General features: G+C 39.0%; 1 protein-coding gene across 1 annotated transcript; it reads left to right on the plus strand.

The window, feature by feature from the left end:
- The first annotated feature begins 1,730 nt into the window (after positions 1 to 1,730).
- Positions 1,731 to 23,792, plus strand: LOC114141137 (transmembrane protein 47-like). Its single transcript, XM_028011585.1, has 3 exons — positions 1,731 to 2,660; positions 10,638 to 10,778; positions 17,668 to 23,792. The coding sequence occupies exons 1-3, from the start codon at positions 2,432 to 2,434 to the stop codon at positions 17,844 to 17,846; spliced, it is 549 nt and encodes a 182-aa protein (XP_027867386.1). The 5' UTR covers positions 1,731 to 2,431; the 3' UTR covers positions 17,847 to 23,792.
- The last annotated feature ends 1,866 nt before the right edge of the window (positions 23,793 to 25,658 follow it).

Here is a 25,658-nt window from a genome sequence, read left to right on the forward strand (position 1 = left end):
TTTTTTATGATCCCATGAAGAAATTTGTACACATTAATATTCATTAGTCCTCAGAGAACCTGTTATCAACAACAGTCCTGCTGTTTCACCTCATGCAAACGGAGTCCACTGATCACGTTTACAGCCTGACAGGTACAGAACATGCTACATTCAAATTGCTACGTGAAGTCGAGGTCAGGTGCAATTTGGAGGTGTGGATTCTTCCTTTTCAGCCTCAACAACCTGTGCTTGTGTGCAAACGCCCACAGAATTTGCCAGAAAGTGTGGTGTGGTGGTCCTGTGTAAGAGGGTTTCAGGTAATGTGCTGTTTTGAATATTTAAAATGGTCTGTCCAAAAAAAGCTTGACATTTACTGGACTCTATTTAAAAAAAGCAAGGAGATGCCTAATCTTTTAACTGGTCTCGCTCATCAAAGACTAAGTCCATTTTCCTGCAGCCATTATGCAGCTGCGTCTCATGTTTCACAGGCTGCCACACAGGACATCCCAGGGATCCATGCTTCTCTCTGTAAGGAGACGAGCAGGTGAGAGAATGTGCCGTGTCTCGTGCCCATGTTGCAATTCGGAAGTGTTTTAGTTGGTCGAATGAAGCGCGGCGCCATTGAATTTGTGAATTTGTCTTGATTCGTCGAAGGAATCACACTGGAGTTTGATACGGAAAGCAAGGACACCTCCATCCCTGCAAGACGTACTTGAAGAACAAAGAACCGATGAGGATGTCCTCTTAACATTTCTAGCAAAAAAAACCAAATTGCAAACAATTCCTTTTTTTTTTTTAGAGCTAGCACAACAGAAACTTAGTGTTGGAAAAGGCCTTACAAATAAGAGTGCTGAGAATAGAGGGGAGTGGGAGGCACATGTCGAGAAATATGATTGTTTCCTCTGTGTACTCATGATACAGCCAATGATCAAGCAGGGAGGCCAGGAAAACCGTAGTGCTCTGGTTCAAGGAGACAGAGCTATCCATATGCTTATCTGACCGGAAAGAAAGAAAGAAAAGGAGAGACTGATGGATGGGAAAAGATGGCCTTGTTTACTTCCCATCACTGGAATATTAAGGGATGATGAAGGGAGGCAGGGGAGCAGAACAAGGAGGAGAATAAGAAGGCAGCTGACAGGAATAAAAGAGATGGAGTGGAAACAAAGTAGAGCCACTAAAAAGAAAGAACTGGCAACTTTTTGAACTTTTTTTAAATAGGTTTTTGTTTACATTCAATATAAAAACGTAATCTCTTTTATTGAGATTATAAACAAACACGAAAGTGGCACTTTAGGTTCTCCACCGCATTTTCCAAATGTCTTGAGTCTAAAATAATAAGAAATAGAGCAATATGTTTATATATATATATATATATATATATATATATATATATATATATATATATATATATATATATATATATATATATAAAATAGCAGATTTGTATTTTATGACACTCATAATCCAGAAATGCATTTTTTTTCATTCATTCACTTGTGTTAAATACAGAAAATGCCAACTACAAATCTACAAATGCATTTTCACCATTGTTTGGCGCCCCCTCTGGAGCGGCGCCCCAATGCGCCACTGAATGACGGAAAGCGGGTGGAATATATATATATAATTTTATATATAAAAAAGAAATATAAATATATATATAATTATTATTATTATTTTGGGGACTTTTGAAGGCAGTTAGCTGCGCTGTACATTATTTGTTGCTATCACAGTAGCGGGTTGGCTAAAGACCCACGCCAGACTTCAGAAGTTTGATTACAGGTGTTATTTTCCTTCCACTTTACAATAGTAATCTAATATTTGTTGTGATATCAAACCAAATCCTAACAGATTAAACTGAAGTTTCTGGTTGTCAGATGGTTTTAAATGAGTTTCTCACCCTTAATTTGCATGCACATGGAAATCCAGAAAATAGATTACAAAGCAGATTGAAATGTTATTGGAAGAGGACTGATGTGTTTTACTAATGCCAACTGATCAGTTTGATTGGTGCGCCTTACGTGATGTCATCGCACCTTAAAGCAGAATTAGAAATTTACCCAGTCCTCTTTTTTTTCTTTTTCCAATCTTTTTATTATTATTACTCACATGTAAAACTCTCCAGAAGAAACTCATACTTCATCACAAAACTGCGACATTACACTCAGTAGGTGTCATGCATGTCTTCAGCTCCTAAATGTACTTCTGGTTGTCTCTTTAGGACCCGGCTGCACCTGCAGGTTTTTGTGAAGCCGCTGACGTCAGCTGGAAACGGCTCAGGTCTCCGCCGCGCGGCGGCAGCGGCGCCCCAACAGGCGCAGCGTCCGTCCAGCGCGCATCGAATCGCAGAGGCGGCTGCCGCACTCCGCCACGTTCCCGCGACGCCTTCTCTCCCATCCCCACGCATGCACCCTGCGCTTCGGCCGTGAGCCCTCCGCGCCTCTCCGACCCCGCCATGTCCTCGGCCGTCACGGAGACGGAGGAGTCGGCGCACAGCTCCCCGCTGACCCCGCTGAAGCTGGTCGGGCTGGTGTGCGTGTTCTTGGCGCTCTGCTTGGACGTGGGAGCCGTGATGAGTCCGGCGTGGGTGACCGCCGACGACCAGTACTACCTGTCTCTGTGGGAGTCCTGCTGGAAGCCGGGGAGCTTTGAGAAGTGGGAGTGCAACAGCACGCTGGACAAAGGTACACCAGGCGGACACAGTCACACTACGAACACAATAAGTAACCTCTAATATAGACAAAGAGAATGGAACTGAAACACAGTAATTATTGTGGATTTGAAATGAGAAGCTTTCATCAGGAGAGAGCTCCTCTGGTAGACTATATTTGATCTCTTTTTCTTTGTAAGAATTCATCATAAATTTTCAAAGTTTTATTTTATTTTATTTTATTTTCTTTCCTGAAGCTACAGTTTCCACCACAGGTTTACTTTCAAACCTCACATCTTTCATGTAAGTGACAACTAACACAGTGAAGGATAGCTGTATGGAATGAAAACATGGCAAAAGTGTATTTCCCTGTGGATGTTATTTTCAGAAGCCAACACATTGTGATGCTTTCAAGTGTTTCTCTATAAATCTGAAAAGTGTGACATGCTTGTTGATTCAACCCCCTATGAGTTTCTTGAACAACCTTTCACAAGTCATTTTAGCGTATACCTTGGCACATCACTGACATCTAAATTAATGTTCTATATAATGGACAATAAAACATAAAATTACTGTTCTGGGATTTGTTTTATTTTCTACGTTTTACTTTAGAATTGCTCACTGCTGCTCAGGCAGAATAACTTTTAGAAAAGTTGGCTGTAACTTGCTAAGAGTTTGGTCACTAGTTTCTAAACGTAGCTTGTGCATTTCTTTCTTCCGTTCTTTGATTGTAATTTGACAAAATGAGCTAAAAAACAATGTACAGTTACATTCCATTGTAACCCTGGTCGTCTTCCTTGAAGGTCAGCCTTTGCCGTCTCTCGTCTTCTACAGCCTCCATTAGGTTTCCTTCTAGGATTGTCTGGTATTTCCCTCTTCCTGTACCTGCTAAAGAAAAGCGCCCTTCTCCCACAGCATGACACCGCCACCACCACGTTTCAAAGTCGGGACTGTGATTCACAGAGCTGATTGTCCAACCGGTGGATCTTTGGTGTGCTCCGTGATTCGTGGCAAACCTCCAACCTGACTCCTCCGGTTTTCCCTTTGCCACTCTTCCGTTCCACAAAGGCCAGATTTGTGGAGGGCCCATCAAGACTAATTACCTTGCATCAATTTCCTTCAGCCGATTATTTATGTCTCAAACACGAGTGAGGAGCTCTGGGGTGTTGCCACTAACTTGAAGCTAATTAATCCACGTCCACGACTCCAAACGGCAGGAAGGTGTGGAGGGGGGGGAAAAAATGCTGTCTCATTTCTCAGTCTCAGTTCTGGTTTGCTGTTTGTTGTCATATCCAGCCGTATTTTACTAAGTGATAGTGAGGTTGTGTTTAAGCCCCGACTCCCTGGGAAATGACTGATGACTTGTTTGCATACCAGTTTGTTGTGGTGCTGGACTGAGTCGTGAGTGTCGGTGTCTGCAATGTGTGTAGAGTGTGTGTGGGCCAGTAAGAGGCTACCATCTTGAGCTGACCTATTTCTGGACATTCTTCTCTGAAGCCCTTGTAAATATTTCATGTCACACTCTGATTTCTCTGTTGTTGCGTCTCCGTTCCCCTCCCTCCCTCTCTCTCCATCTCTCCGTCTCTCTCCCTCATAGACGGCAAACACACACACATTCTTTCTTTGCTATTCACACATACCTACTCACATCCATGCTCCAGACCCAGACTCCCTAATTAGGTGTCTGTGTGAGCATGTAGGTGTCGGCTGGTGTGTGTGTGTGTCTTGCCATTGCACCCGCATTGATCTTAAAAGTAAGTTCTGTCTTGCTTGTCCCAAATGTCTTCGGTTTCTTTAATTGGGTCATTTTTTCATTCACTAATGGCTCTGTTTTTTTTCCTAAGATATCAAACTTAGCTGAAAGGTGTTGTAAAATTCTACGTAGGCAAAAACTTTGGAAGACATATAACACAATCGCATGACATTATACACTTACAGTGCACTTTGTTAGGCTCACCTTGCTATTACCTGGTTGGAGCCCATTTAACCTCACTTTAATTCTACATTACCTGTACTTAGCAAGATATTCTTTTAAGATTTTAGTTAGTCCGCGTTAAAATGCTGCGGCATCTTAAACGATGCTAAATTAGTACCCAAAAGTTGGACCAAAGTGCGTCAAGAAAACGCCCTTCATGTAATCACACCATGGATTAATGCTTTCATGATGTTCACATTAAATTCTGACCCCACCATTTGAATGTGGCAGCTCTCATCAAGACTCATCAACGTCCTACCAATGCGTCATTAGCCGTGTTTACATCAGCAGTTTTGCTTTTCTTCAGTTTTGCATTTTGAAGTATCGCAGTAGAAAAGAGATCGGTGGAAACGGCAACATTCAAAGTAACCTCCTCAATTTCTGAACATGTTTCTACGCTCACTTGGGGTGTTTTTTGTTTTGTTTTGTTTTTTTTCTTTTTGGCTTTTCCGAAAAAGAAAAGCTCAAAAGGGGAAATGGAAACACATTTGCAGGATAACTTCTAATGTAGCAAACTGTGTGTGGTCCATGCTAGCTTGCTATCTCTATAACTTGTTTATTACAGCCACATGCAGAGTCAACATCTGATAACATTATGCACTACAGTACACAGCCTGGTTGATTCACTAACCAATAAATGGACCAACAGAATGCTGTCCTTGGGTTATCCAAAAATTCATCAAGCTAATTTTTAAATTGATGGCATTAGCTTATTTAAACAGCCAACATTAGCTTATTGAAACTGACGACGTTAGCTTAGCTTAGATAATTTTAGCTGATTTAAACAGACAGCACTAGCTTATTTAAACTGACTGTGTTAGCTTAGTAAAACAGATAGCGGTAGCTTAATTTTACTGGGAGGATAACTATTTCACAGTTGCTGTTACAGAAGGTCTTCTGACCTTTTTAAGTTGCTCATTGTCGTGGTGCTAGCTTACAGCGTTAGCACAGTTAGCTGCTGTCAGATGAAGTGCAACAATTAGGGCAAATGGGAATGTTTGTGTAGATTTTGACACTTGTGAGAACCTTTGAATAATTTGTTCTTCTGGTATTGATTATAACGAGATATGAATTATTTTAACGACCCTGAAACATGGAATAATTAGAGCATTTCTCACATAGTGTCATTTTTCAACTGTTTGGAAGTAGATGCAAAACATGCTGCAGGCATGGGTTTTGTGCAATAAATGCATCCAGAACTCAATCAGGTCCTTGTAGAAACTGAGGATCTGCTGTTTTTATGAGGGGAATCTCAGATGCCGAAACACTCCAGTGGGCTTTTGTCCTTACAGGCAGGTACCAGAAGCTTCTGCCTGTCAGTCACATAGGCACACTCTGAGACATTTAAGCGCAAAGCGAGGCTTCGTTTTTCTTGCTTTTGTCTCCTACGGCATTGTGAGATCAGTCATCAGTGAAGACAGAACACCCACCCTCCCTAAATTTGGTCTCCCCATTCTCCCCTTCTACCATCTTTCTCTTTCACTTGTATTGATCCACTCTGGGCTTTTTTTCCCCCGCTGGTCCGTACAATTGAGCAAGATTTTTTATTTTCATTTTTGCTTTGTTTCATACATCTTCTCGTCTTCCATTGTTTCTTATTCCCCCCATTTTTACATGCATTCCCTTTTTGCTCTGCTGTCCTTAATGACTCCTTTGTTTATGCATTAATTATTTTCTCATTGTATAGCCACTCTCTCCCTTTGCTATTTCTCCACGGTCACGTTTCATCTCCCTCTTTTCATTTTCTTCCTCCCTTCCCGACTGCGACTCCCCTCTCAGGGCTCCCTCCAGAGATGCTCCTTCTATTTGTAGCAGCTGAAGAAAGAATCAGAAATCATGTAGTATCCGGCTTTATGGCAGATAGGTGCAATAGTCACCAGCGTTCTTACGTGGTAGCATGCTTATTTTATAGTATACGGTTGTTTGATCTGCTGATTCCATGTTTGATATTCTTGCAATATAGAATCTTGCAAGCCACCTGAAAAAATTCAGATGTGCATCGTGTTCCAGATGGTGTAAAACTAACAGCATTTAAGGAAAAGAACATCCATAAGCTTATTCATGTTGAGGAAACTTGATTTTACAGCTAAAGCTTTTTTTTAAAAAAAAAAAAAAATCAGAGTTGCTGTAAATATATATATTTTTGAAAAGTTCTAATAAGAAAAGTCCAATATAGTTTTAATAACTCAGTTTTTGTTAACTTTGTGTTTTGTTTTTGTGTATTTTTTTGCCCCCGACAATTTGGTTTGATTCATAATAAATGCGTCACATTTCAGTTTTAATCGCGATGTATCGCCATTTAAGTGTTTTTTTCCTCAAAAGAAACTTTAAGACATATTAATAAGGCATTTTCAAATATATTACAAAGCTGAAACATGGATCTGGCTTCTGTGTTCAAACAAAGATAAAACCTCCTTCTCCTGTTCCGAAACCCTTTTGCAACACATTTACAGCGTCAGACTTGTAATATCAGGTTTTCAAGGTGATCGGATTGGTAAATAATTATGAATTCATAAAAATTTAAAAGAAAATGGCCTCCTCCAGCTCTAAATGACAGTCATGTTTCCAGATCTAGTGTCTGGATGAAAAGGGGGACCGTGCCTGTAACGATTGGATGTGTGTGTTTGACAGAACAGAAAACGGTGTAGATCATCAATAAGCGGCGGGTGATTGTGACTTGTATTGTGACGTTCTTCGAGGTGGTCGATACGACTTGAGGAGTGATATATACGGTAAATGCAGTCTATTAGGCGTTTATTTTGTCATTTATTCATTTTCTCTGGCCGTCAGAGGGACAGGATGCAGCTCAGATCCAAAGTATTTACTCCACTTTAAGAAATTGAACTGAGGATTTTTATTCCACATTTCGACTTTCTTTGCAGATAGACATCTGAAAAGTGTGGAGCACATGTGGGTCAATAATTTTTAAACCATCTTCCACAGGCATTTGAAGTTGCAAGTCATTTGGGACATGGCGCTGGTGTATAAATTTGCTTCAGAATGGCAAATTCATATATTTGCCACAAATAGAACAGCAAAAATATTTGTCACTACATAGTCAACTGTTAGTTGCCTCTTCTAGTCAACTAAATAGTGAACTATTTAGATTGGATGGACTTTGACTTCACCACTCTGGTAGACCAACTTGCTTCACAATGACCTCTATAATTATATTTGACTTGGCCATTCTAGTTTTCGCATCTTTGCAACAAAATGAATAGCCTTAAGGGCTCTTGATCTTTATTTACTTACTTTTAAAATATTATAATTAAAAAAACTAAATAATTGAAGTGAAGATCCACAATACATCCTCCAAATAATCTCTAATTTGGCTTTGATTCTTGAACGTGATGATGGGAAAAGTACGACAGGTTGAGACGTGGCTAACGCTAAAAGATTAAGCTAACTTCTTATCTCCTTGCTAACATGTGAAGCGCTCCTAATTTGTCTCAGTGTACATTAGCTTCTATAGCGGCGCTGTGTTTTAAAGCGGCTGATCTGCCCGACAGCTCGGCCTATCTCTGCAGGATAAGGAAAGAAATGTGACAGCGTGCCATGCTAATCCCGTCACATGGCAACAAGTCACATTACAGCAAAAGGTATTTTGCAGTAAGCAGAAGCACAGAACAACATGAGGCCTGTGTGTGTTAGAAATCTGCACATTTGCCAGCTCCAATTTAAATGTTCTGCTCCAAACCCGCCTGTTTGTGTGCAGCTAGAAGAAAACGGCTGGCTAATGTAACTGGGTCTATATTAATAGTTGTATATTTTCATAAAATGTTTTCTTTAATGTATTTGTCCGCTTATACTTGACTGTCCTTGTGTTCCTCTGTGTCTGCTATAAGGGGTTTAGTCCTCCAGCTCCGCCCTACTTTCTTCTTCTTTTGTTCAGGGTCCTCCAGGACTATTATAAATATTAAGTTATTCATTTTCTCTTCCCTTTTGCTACTCGTTCCACTGGGGAGAGCCAAGTTTTATAATCCATTGGAATCCTTTCATGTATATTGTTCAAATGTTTATTTTTCCTTCTGTATTAATGATAGGTGTTTGGATATTTTTCATTTGAGTTGCTATTACGCCTTTATAACATTTGGTGCATGCCAACACTATTATTTTGTATAGGTCGGGTTGGAGAACTGGAGCACATGCTATGTGCTATTATGCTAATATCTCCCGATTGACAGATTAAATGAACGGAGACCGCTCCCAAACCCAGACTTGGCGTTTGGTGGTTTTGTCCGATCACAACATAACACACACAGCGCAGACGTCCACCGGTCACACTAACAGAAACACCATCGTAGGCCTATTTTACAGCAGGCGTCCTGCTTTAAGTAAAAGGAAAAACTCATTGTATTAACGAGCCAGTCCACTTTCACACCAATGAAAACTCGGGGGGTGAATTTTTCTTCTATAAACCGAGGAATCCTGAATTTAAAAACAGGATTCCCCCTTTTAACTCTCACATGCTAATATTCTCTCCTCTCAATCCTCAGCATCTTGCTTCAGCTAGCAAGATGCTAGTAGGCTTGTAAATTTATCTGTGTTTGCAACTTTTCTTTTCTGCGGGAGGAGCAAGATTAAAACACGACCAAAGATGTTTATGCAAACCGTGTAAAGTTTGAGAAAACCTCATTTTGATGACGTTTTGAGAATGAGAGCTGAGAAATTGTTTTTTTTTGAGAGAGAGAGAGCATTGGAATTTATACGCCCTCAAACTGGAAATGTATGCCCTTAGATGATTGAAAACAGTGTTCTCATATAGTGTGAGAGTTAAAACCACTACAGTCCCTACATTAAGCATGACATTTTTTACCCTTTCATTCATTTTACAAATCAGTCATGATCAACAAATTTCTTTCTATTTTTTTTGACATAAACAATCCCAAAAAAGCCCCAAACCCTTTAATCTGAAAGTGAAAACTGATTTCGACACAAATAATGACAACTAAATAAAAAAGATGTAGCATGAAATAAGGATTTAAGGTAGGATTTATCACTTAAAAACATTGAATCTTTATTGAATGTTACATTTACAATCAAACATGCTTCATTCAGTTTTGATAATATCTAATACACTTCAGTGTTCAGCTTATTGTACATTTCAGTGTGAGTTTGGTAGGTGTGTGTGTTCTTGCTTCTCACTGCCCTTCAACCTCAAATGCTCCCATATACAAACATAGATAGATTTTTGACAACAAGCCAGAGAAGCTTTTTAGCCAAGGCCTTTTGAAGGCTCAGGTGCTTTTGCCGCTCTCAGTTCTTTACCTTTACTCTCTATCTCAATGTCCCGAACCCACCAACCCCGTCCCCCCTTCCTGTTACCTTGCTTTACTCATCCATTTAGACTTTGTTCAGTTTCTCCTCTCCTGCAACTGGCAATTGCAATTCTGCTTTTCCAAACACTCCTCGTTCTGTCTTGCTTCTCTCTTCCACGCCTTGTTTGCTCCCGCGCCGCTTTCCGCCGATAAATGCATTATACCTGATGCTTGTAAATAATAGAGCAGTGCAAAATGAGAATAATTTGTCTTGTTGTTTATGTTTTCCCAAGAGGCATGTTTAAGGCCTTTTTTTTTTTGCATTCGCTTCTCAAAATGCAAAAAAGAAAACCAAAAAAAAAGCATAACGCTGCTATTTTACGCCTTGCTTGAACTCCTTTTTTGAAGGACTGCAGTTGGTTGTTTTTCTAAAAAGAAAAAATGCTCACATAAACTGATATTTTTGAGGCTGGGAATAGTACAATGAGCATAAAGTCTAAACGTTCCTGTTAAAATTCCAGGTTTTGTTTAAAACTGAGCTCTACCTTTTGATACAATTACAGCATTTAAAGACCTGCCATCTTTTTTAAATTATTTTATTTTTTACCAAATTAGCTTATTGTACAAAGGTATCAGTCAGGAGAAGGGTACAGAAATCCACGCCGTTTTCTGTAAAGACTGACCCCATAATGCCAATCACTAATTTGCATCAAATTTTCATGTCTGTAAATATTTTACTGTTTTACTTCTTCTCTTTCCCCCCATCCTCTCCTTCCAGACTGGCAGGTTGCCACACTGGCCTTGTTGCTAGGGGGCGGAGCCTTGGTGCTGATGTCATTCCTAGTCGCTTTGGTTGCCGTGTGCATCGGTACAAGACGGCGGTTCTACGCTCTCGTTGCCTTCATGCTCTTCGCCGCAGGTCAGCACACACTCTAGACGAAACACTGTGCCTTGCAAAAATACTTGGACTTTTTTTTTTGTCACGTTGTCACATTACAACCAGAAATTTCAGAATATTTTATTAGAATTTCATTCAGTAGAGGAACACAAAGTAGTTTGCGTTGCCGAAACGAAATCCTTTTCTGACTTAACAGTCTAAGCAAAGACTGTGATTTTAATGTTAAAGGTCCTACTTAGGTCACACACTATTTAATTACACAATTTTCATAAGGTTTTCAAATGAAACTCTCACGATAATCCTTATTTCGTCATTTAACCCAAGACACACACCTGCAGTCTCTCACACTCACAGTTTTCCGCTCTCTCACTCTTCAGAGGAAATCTTATTTTCATGGCCGACTATGAAATGTGGTGTCACTCTCGCCTCTTTAACTCTCCCGTCATCCCCTCACTTCAAGTCCAGCAGCAACCCAGCTCCTCACAGCGTAAAATAAGGAGACATTTTTATTTATTTATTTATTTTCTTATATCTGCGATGTGATTTATTTTGAAAAGCAGGATCTGTTTCTTAGCCGCAGCGAACAAACCTTAGCATGACTGCAGCCAAGTGGAAACCGTCCCGACTTTAAAGGATGACGCAAATGTGAATATTCCAATATTCCATGAATTAAACATCTTCTTTTTTCTACTCCAGCAGTTATTTTGCAGCTCTGCTGTTGAATTGTGCTTCTGTGGAACTTCCTTTAGTGTTACTGAAAACACGCCTTGTTACAATAATGGAGCCTCAGCATATGTTCCTCTAATAGCTATAATTCTATGATTTCCCTCAGATTGCTTTAAGATTCTCTTTATGTTAAACACGGCAGGGTGTCTTGTGATAAAAGGCCTCGGCCGCCGCTGCGAGACGTAATGCTTCAGCAATATAAAGCGGTTCGCTTTTGCAATTTGCGAACAATGTGTTGCCTTAGTTACCAAGATCATACTGCAAGCGAAACAGAATTGAGTGCTCAGGCCATCTGGAGTTTAGGGTTAACTAGAATGCACAAAATCAGCAGCGGTGGAAAAAAAATCAGAGTTTTACCGATGCGGCAGCGTGTGACTTTCAGTGTTCTTAAAATTGTTGACACGACAGCCTTGAGCTTTTAAGCGACGCCTCTAAAGCTCTGCTGTGGTATTTGCTAGCAAGCTGTCATTGTCTGATCGTTTCGGTTCTGGACGTTAGAAGGCCGACAGGATTTGTTTACAAATCAGGAAGTTTGGAGACTATGGAGGCTTATGTATTTTTATAACCTTCCAAAAGCATTTAAAAACCATTGAGCTTCGAACATTTTGTGACGATAACCACAAACCTAAACTTATCTTATTGGACTTTTCGGTGGTAAAAGGAACATTATACATTACACTTACTGTGGTTACAAAATGTTATTTAAAATAAGTTTTTGTCCTTGTGAACATTGCGTCCTCCCATTCAGAATGCAAAAGTAAAAGAAAGAAAAACAATCAACACTCTTTTCCTTTGATCCGAACTAAACAATCTTTTTTACACGACATTTTAAATACGGACCACAAAAACTACATGAACCCTTGATGAATGATTTTTTTTTTTTTTTCTTCACACCGACATCCACTTTGAGATTTGTTTGTAACACCACCTGTGTTATTTGCATAGTACTTTGTGTCATGCATCCACTTTTTATTTATTATTTTGTATATTCAGAAGAGCGACAGTTTGACGCCAGAGCTTGTTTTCCTCTCTGGTGCCCCAAAAGTGAACTCCAAACTGCTAGCTCATTAAAAAAAACAAACTGTAAATTTTATTAAAATGAGTGAGTCCTTCATGTCAAATCAGCACCAAGAAACAGTGTCTTTACAAAATTTCTGTGAATATTTTCCTGCATATAAAAGGAAACTAAACTGAGAAGCAATTGTTTAGAATTGGCAAGAACTAACTTGACCCAAAGTGGGAAAAACACACTCTCTTGCCAAAGGAAGAAGCCTTGCTTAGAGACAACTTCAGTATGAGTTTGTCTGCTTCATGAAATGAGGGGCTGAGAGTGCAAAAACGAAACAAACTCAGAAGCACAGGGTTAGGTGTACCTACGGCGATGGTGCCATATCTAAAGAGATAAAGAGTTGTGCAAAAGTACTTCCCTTGCCTACAGATTTCTTCTGTTTTTGCTTTTTTGGTCATTCTTAAATCTTTCAGATCATCAATCAGATTTTAATGTCAGAAAATGATAACCTGTCTTATGTTTCCACATATTTAATATCATAAAAGGACCCTGCGCCCATTAATTAATTTTGATTAACCTCATTTTGGAGGCTTTGTTTTACGAACCCCCAGGCCTGATTACTGCCTGACTGTCAAGTCAAGAAATTGCTTAGCTAATACTTTGCTGACAATATGAGGTAGACTACAAGATCTGAAAAGCAACACATAATCCGCCATTTTAAACAAATTCAAGAACAGATGAGAGACGGACCACAATAACAGCCAATATTCATGGCTTAGTGACTCAGAAAAGATTTTGGAGTAGGCTACTCAAAATCTGGGCTTAACTCTCATTCAGATTCAATTCACAAACTCAAACTTAGGAATTTAGCCAATGTGGCTAGATTGAACAAATTCTGTAAAAAATAAAATAAAAAAAAAAAAGAAACAAACTTTCTCTAAATTGATGTAAAATACTCATTGGAGAACCCAAGATCAAGTCTAAGTCCAAGACCAAACCAATGAGAAATCATTTTTAAGGATCACTAAAATGGTTGTTGCTTAAAATGTATACAGAAAATCTACCTGTAGCACCTAGCTAACATCTGATTTCCACTAACTTCAACGGCCTTCTAGATTTTGTAATAAACTTTGTCAATATAGTATCGTATAGTTGGAAAGGTTCGGGCATGAAAGCACACGAAGCAAATTAAGTAAGTTCTAGCAATTGCACAGATTATTATAAAGACATAAATACGGAGGGTATAAGGGACACAGACAGAGAGTAGTTTGTAAATCAGCACAGAAGACCTTTGGGAGTGACAAACTAGGACGTATTGAATAAGAGTGGTTTTCTATCTTATTTGTCTCGTGGTTTGCTTAATACAGAGGCGACACTGGGCCTTGCAAAAAAGCATTAGGAATAATACTTTGCTGCATCTACAAGCGAGTGATGAAAGTTCATTTACTCACTAGACTATTTATGAGATGCATCTATCAATGGCATGTTGACTCAAATAACAAATCAGCCATCCACATGGCAGAAACTCAATACATTTAGGCATCTAGACGTGAAGACAAGTTTCTGAAGTTTGAACCGAACATCAGAATGAAGAAGAGAATCTAAGTGACTTTGAATGTGGCATGGCAGCTGGTACCAGATGGGCCGATGCTAGTATTTCAGAAACTACTGAGCTAATAGGATTTGTCACAGCCGTACATCTTCTGGGTATACATAAAATTGTACTTAAAAAGAGAAATTATCCGATGAGGACAGCAAGCAAAAATTCTTTGACGTTAGAAGTCAAATGGGAATAAGGCTGACTTCTTTAATATAATTCACATAGCTACTCTAAAGATAACCACAAAACAAATTACAGTCAGGATTTGCAGAAGATCCAACTGCAAGGAGCTGAGGACCACTTTTGCTTCTGGCAGCTAAAAACAGGAAATGGTTACAGTTCACACTACCACACCAAACTGGAACCATTATAGAGTGGAAGAATGCTGGCTGGTCCAATGAGCCTTGATTTTGTCTCCAACATTCAGACTCTAGAATTTAGTGTAAGCATCAAACCCTCAATTCATTCTGATTTGTATCAACAGTTCAGACTGGTGGTGTAATGCTATTGTGGATATTTTCTTAGCAATTTCTTGGTTCTTTTGTATTAACTGAGCATTGTTTAAACGCCACAGCCTGCCTTGCATGGCAGGCACCTATTGTTCTACACCCAATAGAACGTCTCTTTATATATATATATATTTCGTCTTCCGTCACCGTTAATGCGGCTCGTACCGCTGCGTGCCCACCTACAAAAGTGGTATCACAAAAGCGAAAAATGAGCAAACTTTCCAACTGCCGAAACGCAGAGTGTAACTGAAACCAACTGCTGCTCCATTAGAGTGAGAAATGAAGTGGATTTTTGACCCCAAAACAATTTTGAAATCACCATCACCCCCACAAATATCGTCCGATTGGTATCAAACTCTGTCATGACATTGATACGAATGCCTGCTCTCGTAAAATGTTTTCGAAATTTCTCTAGGGCTTACGGCTTTCTGTCAAGGTGCTTCAGAGCAAAATCATGCGCCAGGGTAACTGACAAATCTCCCAGATTCACTTCCATGTATTACTGGAAAATTTCAGAGCTCTGCACACACCATCTTTCTCTCATCACTGCAATTACTGTGAGTGAGCTACAAATATGAATCGCGGTACTATGGGAGACGACAAATAGTCCTCTCATACGCTTCAAACTGTTTTCGAATACGTCTCTCGGTTCCTGAATGGGAAGGAGTTGTTCAGGCTGCTTTTTCCATATAAACTGACTGGGTGTCTCACAAAGATAGAATTCTTTCTCCACCTCTCTGTCTCACACACACACATGACAGTTAGCAAAGGATTGATAACCATAGCAACGGAACACAGGAGGCGATTGGCTGCTGGTTAGGACTACAAATACGCATCACTGTAGTTCAAACTAACACTGTTAAAACAGAGGGCTGAGCTGCCATTTAGAACTGCTGGCTGTTTTGGCAGTAAATAACTGATTTAACCCAAACACTGTTAGACATTGGATTAGTGTGACCATTTAGTATGAAGCGTACTTTTTTTTCAAAATAAAAGCCTCAATATCTCCCTCAGGTTAGTGCATCACCGTAGGCAGTGCAATAATATTAGCATGCATTATCATTTTCTCTCAGGGTAGTGAACTGCCTTGCTGTGCAAAGCAGTTCATTAGCATTAGCCTTTTACCTTAAATAAGCTATTAGCTATTTTCTTACTTATTAGCCATGTTTAATATCCTGAGTGCAGTAAGTCAATTACAGACAACATTCTAATGATATCCCACATGCTATTGACAGCATTTAGAGAAAGATATGTTCGTCCTGCTTTGTTCAGAAAAACTAACTGCTTCAAACAGTTAGAATCCTGTCTCTCTCTCTGTGTCTCACTCACATGACAGCTGAACTGCTCTTTAGAACTACAATGACTGGAGGTTAGAACTACAACATGGCAGAACACTCAGTGCCTACAGAAGAGGTCAGAGCTAAATGTAAGAACTACAACATGGCGGAACTGTCAGTTACTACAGAGGAGGACTGAACTGGCCTTTAGAACTACTTGTGTTTTAAGTTAGGGGAAAAAACATGGTGGCTAAGACCTCTTCCATATTAAAAATCCTTGTAAAAGAGTCAAAGAGCTCTTTTACAAGAGGACTAAAAATAGCAGGTATATACAGTATAACATGGGTGATGGAATGGTAGCAAATGAGTAAAATGTATCTATATTACCTGATGTTTTGAGATGCAAACATATATAACCTCAGATGTTCTTTGATCTATGACATATATCTATGTCATAGAAGATGTCATAGCAACAATGAGCTCACTGTAGTTCTTGGGGAATGTCTTGCTTCTGATCGTTGCTATGGAAACGGTCAGGTCAGTTCTACATGACTCAAACTATTAACCCTCTGCAACTGCGTCACTTAGTCATTTGAGGCGAATGATTAATCATGACAGACGTTGGAAGTTTATATTTCAGGAGGCTGGAGATTAAAACAGGGATTTTAATAGTTAATAGTAAATATTAAGTTTAGATTGACAATGGTATATTAAAAACATTAATTTAAGTAGTGTATTTCATCATTCTGTCAGGCTTAAAAGTTTTAATCATACTTGACTTAAAAATATCTTAAAAGTAAAATTAAATGTAACTTACAGGCATTTGCTGCTACTGATGTTGTAAAAATGTGACAAGAAATGTTGCCAGCTTGGAGAAGAGCTACAAAGAAATAATTTTGGTTTAATCATTTTATAACTCTGTTACTACAGAGGTGGGCTGAGCTGGCAGTTAAAAAACTACAATGATGGAGGAACGCTGACTGACTACAGAAGGAGGCTGAATGTTAGAACTACAGACATGGCAGAAGGTTTTGGGCATTATAGAACTGATTTACCCCAACACTGTTATACATGGGATTAGTGTTGACATTTAAAATGAAGCTTATTGAAAATGTCAAAATAAAAGCCTCAATATTCCTCTCATAGGCCATAGGCGGTGCAATAATACTAGCCAGTATTATCTTTACCTCTCAGGTTAGTGCGCTGCCTTGTGCAGCAAGGCAATGCATTAGCATTAGCACAAATATTAGCATTTCACTTCCTCCCACTATGAGCCTTTTCCCTAACATAAGTATTTTAGATATTTCTTATACATTAGCTATGTTTCCTATACTCAATGGAGGAAGTGAATGTAAGACAGCATGCTAGTGATACCCACATGCTACTCACAACATTCATGCTAACATTAGCATTTTAACTAATTTTAGCTTATGCATTAATTTTAACACGCTGAATGTTGCAGGTCCATGTTAGTCAACATTTTTGTGATTCTCCACATGCTACTTTGTAATTTTTTGCTAAGCTTAGCATTGATGCTAATTTTTAGCATACAGTGCATTTGTATGCTAATTTTTAGCATCACAACGCTGTGTCCAAACCGACGGGCACACTTTGGCAGGCCCCTGTTAAATTTCTTCAGGAATTTTCTAGTTAAGTGATGCTGTTCACACTTCCTTAACAACATTCCTGATTGTTCCGCTTATACTCTGTTGATGCTAAGCACAGAATGACATTGTGATTGCACTTTAAAAATGACATCTTGTATTTAACCATGCCTTATCTTCTCCAGTTGTCCTCCAGGCCTGCAGCTTGGTCCTCTTCCCCATCAAGTTCATCGAGAGTATCAACCTGAGGATCTATCATGAATTCAACTGGGGCTACGGGCTGGCTTGGGGAGGGACCATCTTTTCCTTTGGTGGGGGTGTCCTCTACTGCCTCAACCCAAAGAGCTATGAGGATTACTACTAACTCCAATAACAGCTGGGGACTTCACAGCTACATTGTGGCAAAGAAGTAAAGATGGGGATGGGGGGTATGTTTTTTTTAACACCTGATTTCCGAGGATGTGCTGGAAGTAATGAACATCAGATTTGAGTGCCCCAAGCTTTGACCGTTGGAATTAAAGCGGATAGTCAAGATATCATCCTTTTTTTACCTCTGTCAAAAGAACTTTTGATGTGGACTCATCGTCTTGGCAGCGATTGTTAAGACTTGTGTAACAGCCTTCAGAAAACCTGTCGGCCGTAGTCTCAACAACTCTCCCTCTGTTCTTGGCTCCACAAACCCAAGTTTTTGACTGTTCATTAGAAAATTGTTGCATGTTCTTTGGCTGGATCCCTTTGAATTTCTTCACCTCAGTTTCCAGCTCCATTTTCAAAACCTACGGCTTGGTTAGACTTAGAAGCCGTTTTGTTTTTCACAGTCCTTTGGAGTCCCTAAGGTTCCGCAAGGGTGTGGAAGCAGATCACATCCTCATAACTTTACAACAGACAGACTCTTCCTGGAGGAAGGTGAGGGCAGGAATAAAGAAAACGTAAGACACCCACTCAATATTCCGTTATCGACCCACTTGTCTGTTACCACGGCAACCCACGGGGAGTGCACATGCAGCTGTCATGATTGATTACCCACGGTCGGGGATTGTAAGACAGTACGGCCCTCCGAGGCCTCAAAGCATCTTCGATTGCCAATTGAACGGAGTTTCTCCAGCCACCTGTCATTTGGTGTACGGTTTCACCCTCCGGTAATTCTCTCTGTGAAAAAGGAGTGTTGTCAGCCCGTCAGTAGTCAGGTTTACATGCACAACGGCCATGAGATAAAGGAGGATTGTTCTGAATGGAATCTTGTAATTATGCACTCATCTGATTGAGATTCCTCGGAGCGCTCATGTCTTGTCTCATTTCCTGGCTGCATTTGGTGAAATTGCTCGGCCCAGTTGGGGGTGAAAAGAATGGTTTGACTCAGTCTGATGTAAAAACAATATCTCACACAAAAATCACATCCGTACCTTTAAATGAATTCAAACGGGTGCAGAGAAAGGGTGAATGTTCAGTCTTGACTCTTTAGAGAGGGCAGTTTATTGGAGATCATTCAACTTTTCTTGTACTAAGTAATAGTTTTATCATGGTTCCACACAGTATTCAAGAATTTACTCAACAGTACTCCATTTGTGCCTTTCTCCAAGTCATCAACACATTAGGCTGTATTCAGTATATGTGATATTCAGTATATGTGTGGAAAAGCAGGAGTGGCAAGACCTACACTTGTACATTTTTGCTATAATCCATTTGATCTTGTAATTTGGGCGTTCTGTGTTCCCAGAAGAAAAAAGATCTATATGCTTAACTCTGAAATAGCTGCGCTACAGGTAGAAGATATTGGCTTTAATAGGAAACTTAACTTTTGTCAGTATCCTGTGCCTTGCAAAAAGCATTCTTTCCCCTTTTGGTTGTCCACATTTTTGTCATGTAACAACCTCAGACATTGATGCATTTTATTGTGTCTGCAGGTCCAACATACAGTCCCGATCAAATGCATTGGTGCTTGTGGTTGCAATGTGTTATAATGTGGAAATGTTTAGAGCAATTTTGCAAAACAAGTAATGAGTAATACCTTGTTTACACATCATGCTGTGTCTTTTACTTACGACACTATTTACAGCTTCCAACGAAGCAATTGTTATAGATTCACATTTACTCCTACCAGCCAGCATCTCGAGAACACAGAGGGAATTTAGAGTAAACAAATCCCAGCCTTTCATTAAAAATGTACAAATGAGGGGTAACTTAAGAAATTTCAAAGTGGAGTTTTATTTGGATGTTAATTAACGGCCTGTTTGTAGTAGATCATTTTCTTAGTCTTAGCCAGACAGCTTTGTTTGCCCATCTCTCTGACTAATCATCGCACACATCTCAAACAGTTTAATTTTAAACTTGAGAAGATCAAATGTACTCCAGTCTCACTTAAAAGACAACTGCAAAAGAGTCATTAGCTTAGCATCAATAGAAAACCCTGATACAGATGCTAACTTTAGCATAGTTAGCCGCTACGGGTTAGCCAATCACAGTATTTTCAGAACTGAAAAATCGTTCCTATTTTATCTATCACTCTAATAGCGCTTGAGATTATTCTCAGTCAGTTCGACAAAAAGTCTTTCCCATCTAGCAAGCAAATGTTCCGACGACATTCACTGATGGCAGTTATATATTTTTTTACCACTTCTTTTGCCTTGGTAGTCTTTAATCTCATTTTGATGTTGTATCTGCAAGCACTTTGTGGACACTTGTGGAAAATGTACAAGAACATCATCAAACGTTAAGCGAATGTTGTTTGCGTACACTCAACGACCAGACAACGCTCCCAGAATGTTTTATTGTGTTTTGTGTTGACATTCAACTGAGAACGTTGTCTGCAAATGTTCGCTGAAAACTGATGACGATGGTCAGGGAGCGTTGTCTGAATGTTCATTGTTAGCTTGGTATTAGCCAACTCTGTCAACACAACTGGTCAAACAGGAAACGACTTCTACAACCAGAAATAACAAGGAAACAACCAAATCTCACTCTAATAGTTTACATCTATAACCACTATACCATGTTCTATACATTTGAGTTTTAACATTGCAGAAAGCCACTGCTACCTCTTAGCTAGCCTCTCTGTTAAAAACAAAATGCTAACAGAATTTTCCAGATCACCGAATCTAATAACTCCTTATAACCTGGATCTGCAGTAAACACCGTCACATTCTACACGCCAGCTGTGATAATGCACAATGCAAATATGTTGCTACATACAACATATTCGAACAAAACGAATGAAAAGGTCTATCCCCTGGTGTATGTAACCATGGCTACTGACATATAAGTCGCTCCTAGTGATAAATTCAAACTATTTTCTTGGACCAAACTGTTCTCCTCTTGTCAACTATAAATGTCAGGAACCTATGCATCACTGAATATGTAGTTTCTGGTTGAAGACATTCTGGGATGTGCTCAGTTGCACAGAGGAAGAAAATGTCACAATTAATTGATCTAAGAAATGGTAAAAAATAAAGTAAGTCCGGTATTTTACTTCAACGCTCTATTGCATTTCGGAAAAGATTAGCTGACAATGATGATTTTATTTCTGTTCTCCCTGCCACATAATCTTGGGCTGACATTTTTTATCCAGATTGTGTCATATTTTGATTTATTTTTATTATTCCTCTACAATATTAACATTAGTTCAATATAAAAGTGTGACAAAGAAAAGCAAGCTTTAAAGAGGGAGATTTTTTTTTTTAAAGTATTGCTGTTTAGTTTTTCAGAGATGCCAAGGGTATCTTCAAAACATCAGTTTTTTAAATTTATTTATATTAATTCCTTTAATGGTTCCACTATAATTACTAATTCAGTTTTTTTTTTAAAAATAATTTATCATCTGCTATTTTCAAAGTGTCTCCTTTTTTACCCTACATTCTGTTTCCTAGATAACTTTCCTCTTCTTGGGAACTCGTTTTTCCGCCCCACACTCCAGGTGTGTAGGGATTTGAATGCAAAGCAGTTCTCCTGTGGATACTTGGAGATTCAAGCAGCGTCTTTCATTCGCTGTCCTTTCATTGTCACATATTTACCGCGGAGCGCTGTCATGCAACCGTCATCCCAAAATAGGATCCAGGCCGACTCCCCAGCCACCAAAAACAAATGAAGGACTTGGATGGCGGCCACGCGCTGCAGGGAAATGACAGAAGTCCGTTTATTTCACATCGAGGAGCATAGCATTGAAGGTTTGTACGTTATACAAAAAACTTATGTCGTCTTTTTGACACATTAAGCTTCTTATGGTCCTTTTGTTGCTGTTCTGTACTTTTCTCCCTATTGTCATTTTGGCACTGCTTAGACCATGTTCGCCGTATTTTTCCAAAACTGAAACTCTTTCCTGTTTTGTCTTTGTGTCCAAAGCAGCAAGTTTTGTATGCCTAAGCAGCACCTTTCTGGATTTTACTTTTTTAAAACTGAATTTTTTTTTATATCTGGTTTTGCCGGCAGATCCTAAGCATGGCTAAAGCAGTTTCAGGCTAAAGGTTCCTATCCCCAATCAGAAAAAACTGTTGCTGTACTTTCTGACAAAGAAAGCCAGAGTGTTCCTCACTTTGCATATTTTAATAATTTAAGGAATAACCAGTCCACACATATACATCACACATTTTTTCTTTTAAATCCACTTTAAACGAGTCTTCAAAAATCTGTTTATTTATTGTAGGACCTCTCAAAATTTGGCTAACCTTGTATTTTGGCTTGTAATTTTTGTTTTAATATCAAAACCTTTTCAAAGAAAACCTGCTTCTGTACAATCAGCTCACTTTGAGTGAAAAACCCCTCCAAACATTTAATCCAATTAGCAATTTATTTACTGTTCCACTAACCAAAGTCACTCTCATTCCTCCCAGTAATTGACAGAATAAACAGCTACTTAATAATAATGACTCAACTCATTAATTAAAGAATGTAAATGTAAACTGAATTAGAAACATGGAAAAAATAGTGTAAATGTAATGCAGTGTGGTTACACTGAACAGCAAACTGCAACATTTACCAAAATATATGTTGAAACATTATTAAAATCACTTGATTTTATGTCTTGCTCTTTTCTGACCGCTTTGATTGAGCTGCAAACGAAAGAAAATGTAGCTACAAGTGATTAATTTTAGTTTATTTGTATCACGACAGCTCAAAACAAAAGTTTATGTCAAGGCTCTTTACAAGAAAAAAACTGATTTTCAAATGTACAAAAATACACAATAAATAAACACACTCCAAAACAACCCAATCTTAACATTTTCATTTGGTTGTGGTTACATTTTAGCCTAGCGCTGCTTTACTCATGCTGTGGATTTCATCCAATCTGGACAATTATCGCCACCTGGTGGCACAGCACAGGTACTGCAGTGACTGACTGGAATCTCACCTGGTATTGTTTCAAAAGGAGATTTTGCTTTGGTTATTTTGTACCGCCTTTCTATTCTTGTGTCTTATAGACGATCGACTTTTCTTATTTCATGACAATTTTTCTAATTTGTCTCATCTCAGGTGATATAAGAGGGACACATCTGATGGATTTATTTTTATTACAGCCATCACTTTGCTTACGATTGTGCCATTTAAGTTTTATTGGGGCGTTTTGCTGACTACGGATGTCTTCATGTAGCAACTACACTTTAACAGAAGCGGGAGTTAAAATAAGCATGCGTGTTTCAATGAAGCTTTAATAAAAGCAAGACGTGAGAAGATACACTGATGCTTTTTAAGACTGACACACACACACAAAAACTCTATAAAAGGTTCAGTCCCACAACAAAGACTTACTGAATTATTTTCAGACTCAGACAACTGCTTGTTCAGATTCTTCACCCTGGATTTGAAGCAGATTTAAGTACTTTATTAAAGAAATGTGGCATTTCTTTAATAAATCAGATCAGACTGGGTCAGTTTGAGTGCAATTAGATTGGTTTTGTTTCTTTTTTAAAAAAAAAGAACTGAAACAATATTTACAAGATCCTTCCTGCACCCGTACAATGCTTCTTTCGTTTCTCATCCCTTTGTACGTTTTAGCTGAGGTCTGACTTAGCCGTGACTGTTAGCATTTGTTTGCTTAGTAACACAGTTATTAATGAAAAGTAGAGGCTTGTAAACAGAAACAGCTCCTCTGTTTTTGATACCTCCTCCCCCAGTAGACTGGGAGGGGGAACATTGTCTAATGATGTGCGTAGGGATTTAGTGTGGATGATTGCAGAAATGTACAAGTATGCGTGGCAGGCAGAAGAAGGAGAAGAAAAAAAAGAGTCTTATTTGTGCATGTGTATTGGCATGTTTTAGATGCCGTCGTAGAGATGTCACTAATCAGCATTTATCTGCACATTAAAGCACTGAACTGAGAGTCTCTTGTGTCACTTTGTCATAATGTTCTTTCATCTCATTTTTCCCCCCCCATCCCCGGTTCTGAAGCCATTGCTGTTGTTCTCGTTTCCCTTTTCAGTTTCTCTCAAATCTATGCAAATCTTTTTTTTTTAATCTAAAATTCATTAAAGCTGCTCCATGTATTCTGTAGAGAACTAATCAGCCTAGATTGTGAGAATGCAGAATTTCTTTCTTTTTTTTTCCTAGTGTCCTCACAACACTAACATTCAGTACTATAACAGTATTTCAAGCTTCTAGATATTTCTGTGCGGTGTTTCTTAAAGCACCGACTCCAGCTGCAGTTTATGCTGTAAACGCTGTACATTAGAATAAGATTTAATAAAAGCAAAAACAAAACGAAAAAAGTCTCTTAGTTTGAACAATCTGCCGAGAATATGTTATGGCTTAAATTCAATTTTAAAATGCAAAACATTAGAAAACGCACAGTTTTTCCTTCCACTCAACTTTCAATCATTAGCGTTAACACTCGTAACATTTTTTAAATTTAATTAGCTCGTGCAGTGTTCCACTTTTCTGAGACAGCCCAGCTTTTCGTCAGCTGAAAACCATCGAGAGTAATAGAAAAAACTTGCGATAACTCACTGTGTGTGATGAATACATAATATATGAGAAATATTTTCTGAATAAACTTTTCAGTTGCATCCTAGTTTACTGAAATGCACTTGCATAATGGCACGTTGTTTATCCGAGGCTGTGTTTACCCGAATCAAAGATCTAAGAATTAAATTATTTATGAATAAATTATATCCAAATGCATCATACATCCCAATTATCAGTAGAGTGAGAGGAATGTATTCAGTGGTTCCAGCTGTGAAACGTGTTCTTTGTATCTTCATTATTGCAGAGTTTCTACAGGATATTTTAAATTGTACATCTGTGAAGTAACTGGAGCCTTTGAGAGCCTGGATTTGTGCTAATCAGCACTTATCTCCTTTACACATTCACCGTCAAGCACATCAGAGAGAGATCTCAGAGTGACGTAACAAGTAATTCAGTCAGATGTTTCTGTTGTTAACGAAACCTTGAGGAAATCACCACAAAAACCACATCTGTCTAAGACTCAGAAAGCCACGTTATAGTAAATACACTGATGTAATTCCTAATCTGGGGCTCTGCTACCCTCTGCTGTCCACTTTGTGTATTAGCAACAAGAGGTGAATTTGTTCCAAAGCCATTCCAAGTGTTCCGTCACTTACTTATGTGATGCAGAAAAGATTTTAGTAATTACCCCTCCTGGGAAAAAATGTGCATAATGAAAATAAGCATCTTCTGCCAGTTAAGTCACTACTTTTTCCAAGCTTGGCCTCATTGTGCCATTCTAGAACACTTTGACTATAGAGTTCATTTGTTTTGGAGGTACCCCAATGTGTTTTGTCAAGAAACTGTACTATCATCAGGCTAACTGAGATGCCCTCAGAGACACACACACAAGCCACAGCAGTGTTTGGAACCCACCAAAGCCTTGGTAAACAAACCTGGTCATTGCCTTCCTATGCAGTTTCGCTAGATTCTTATCTCCCTTTACTGATCCGTCTGGGATTTCTCCCATTGAGTTAGATTTTTTATATTTTTGTTAGAATTTCAACTGGACCAATCAGCAAACAGAAGTAGGAGTTGTGAACAATGACTTAATTTGCTGTCATCTGCTGTCTGTTGTAGTTTGGAAATGGCAGCAGAGGAGGTGAACAAAGCCATTCAGTCGCTGTTGGACATGCTAGCTCGTTGCTAGCAAAGATGCCATTCAACTTCACACTTCTCTCTTCACGATGAGGGATGGTTCTTACAGCGCACACGATTTCTGACAAGCTATATAGCAAAGCTTCCT

The sequence above is a fragment of the Xiphophorus couchianus genome, chromosome 24 (assembly GCF_001444195.1).
Source record: "Xiphophorus couchianus chromosome 24, X_couchianus-1.0, whole genome shotgun sequence".
Classification (NCBI taxonomy): domain Eukaryota; kingdom Metazoa; phylum Chordata; class Actinopteri; order Cyprinodontiformes; family Poeciliidae; genus Xiphophorus; species Xiphophorus couchianus.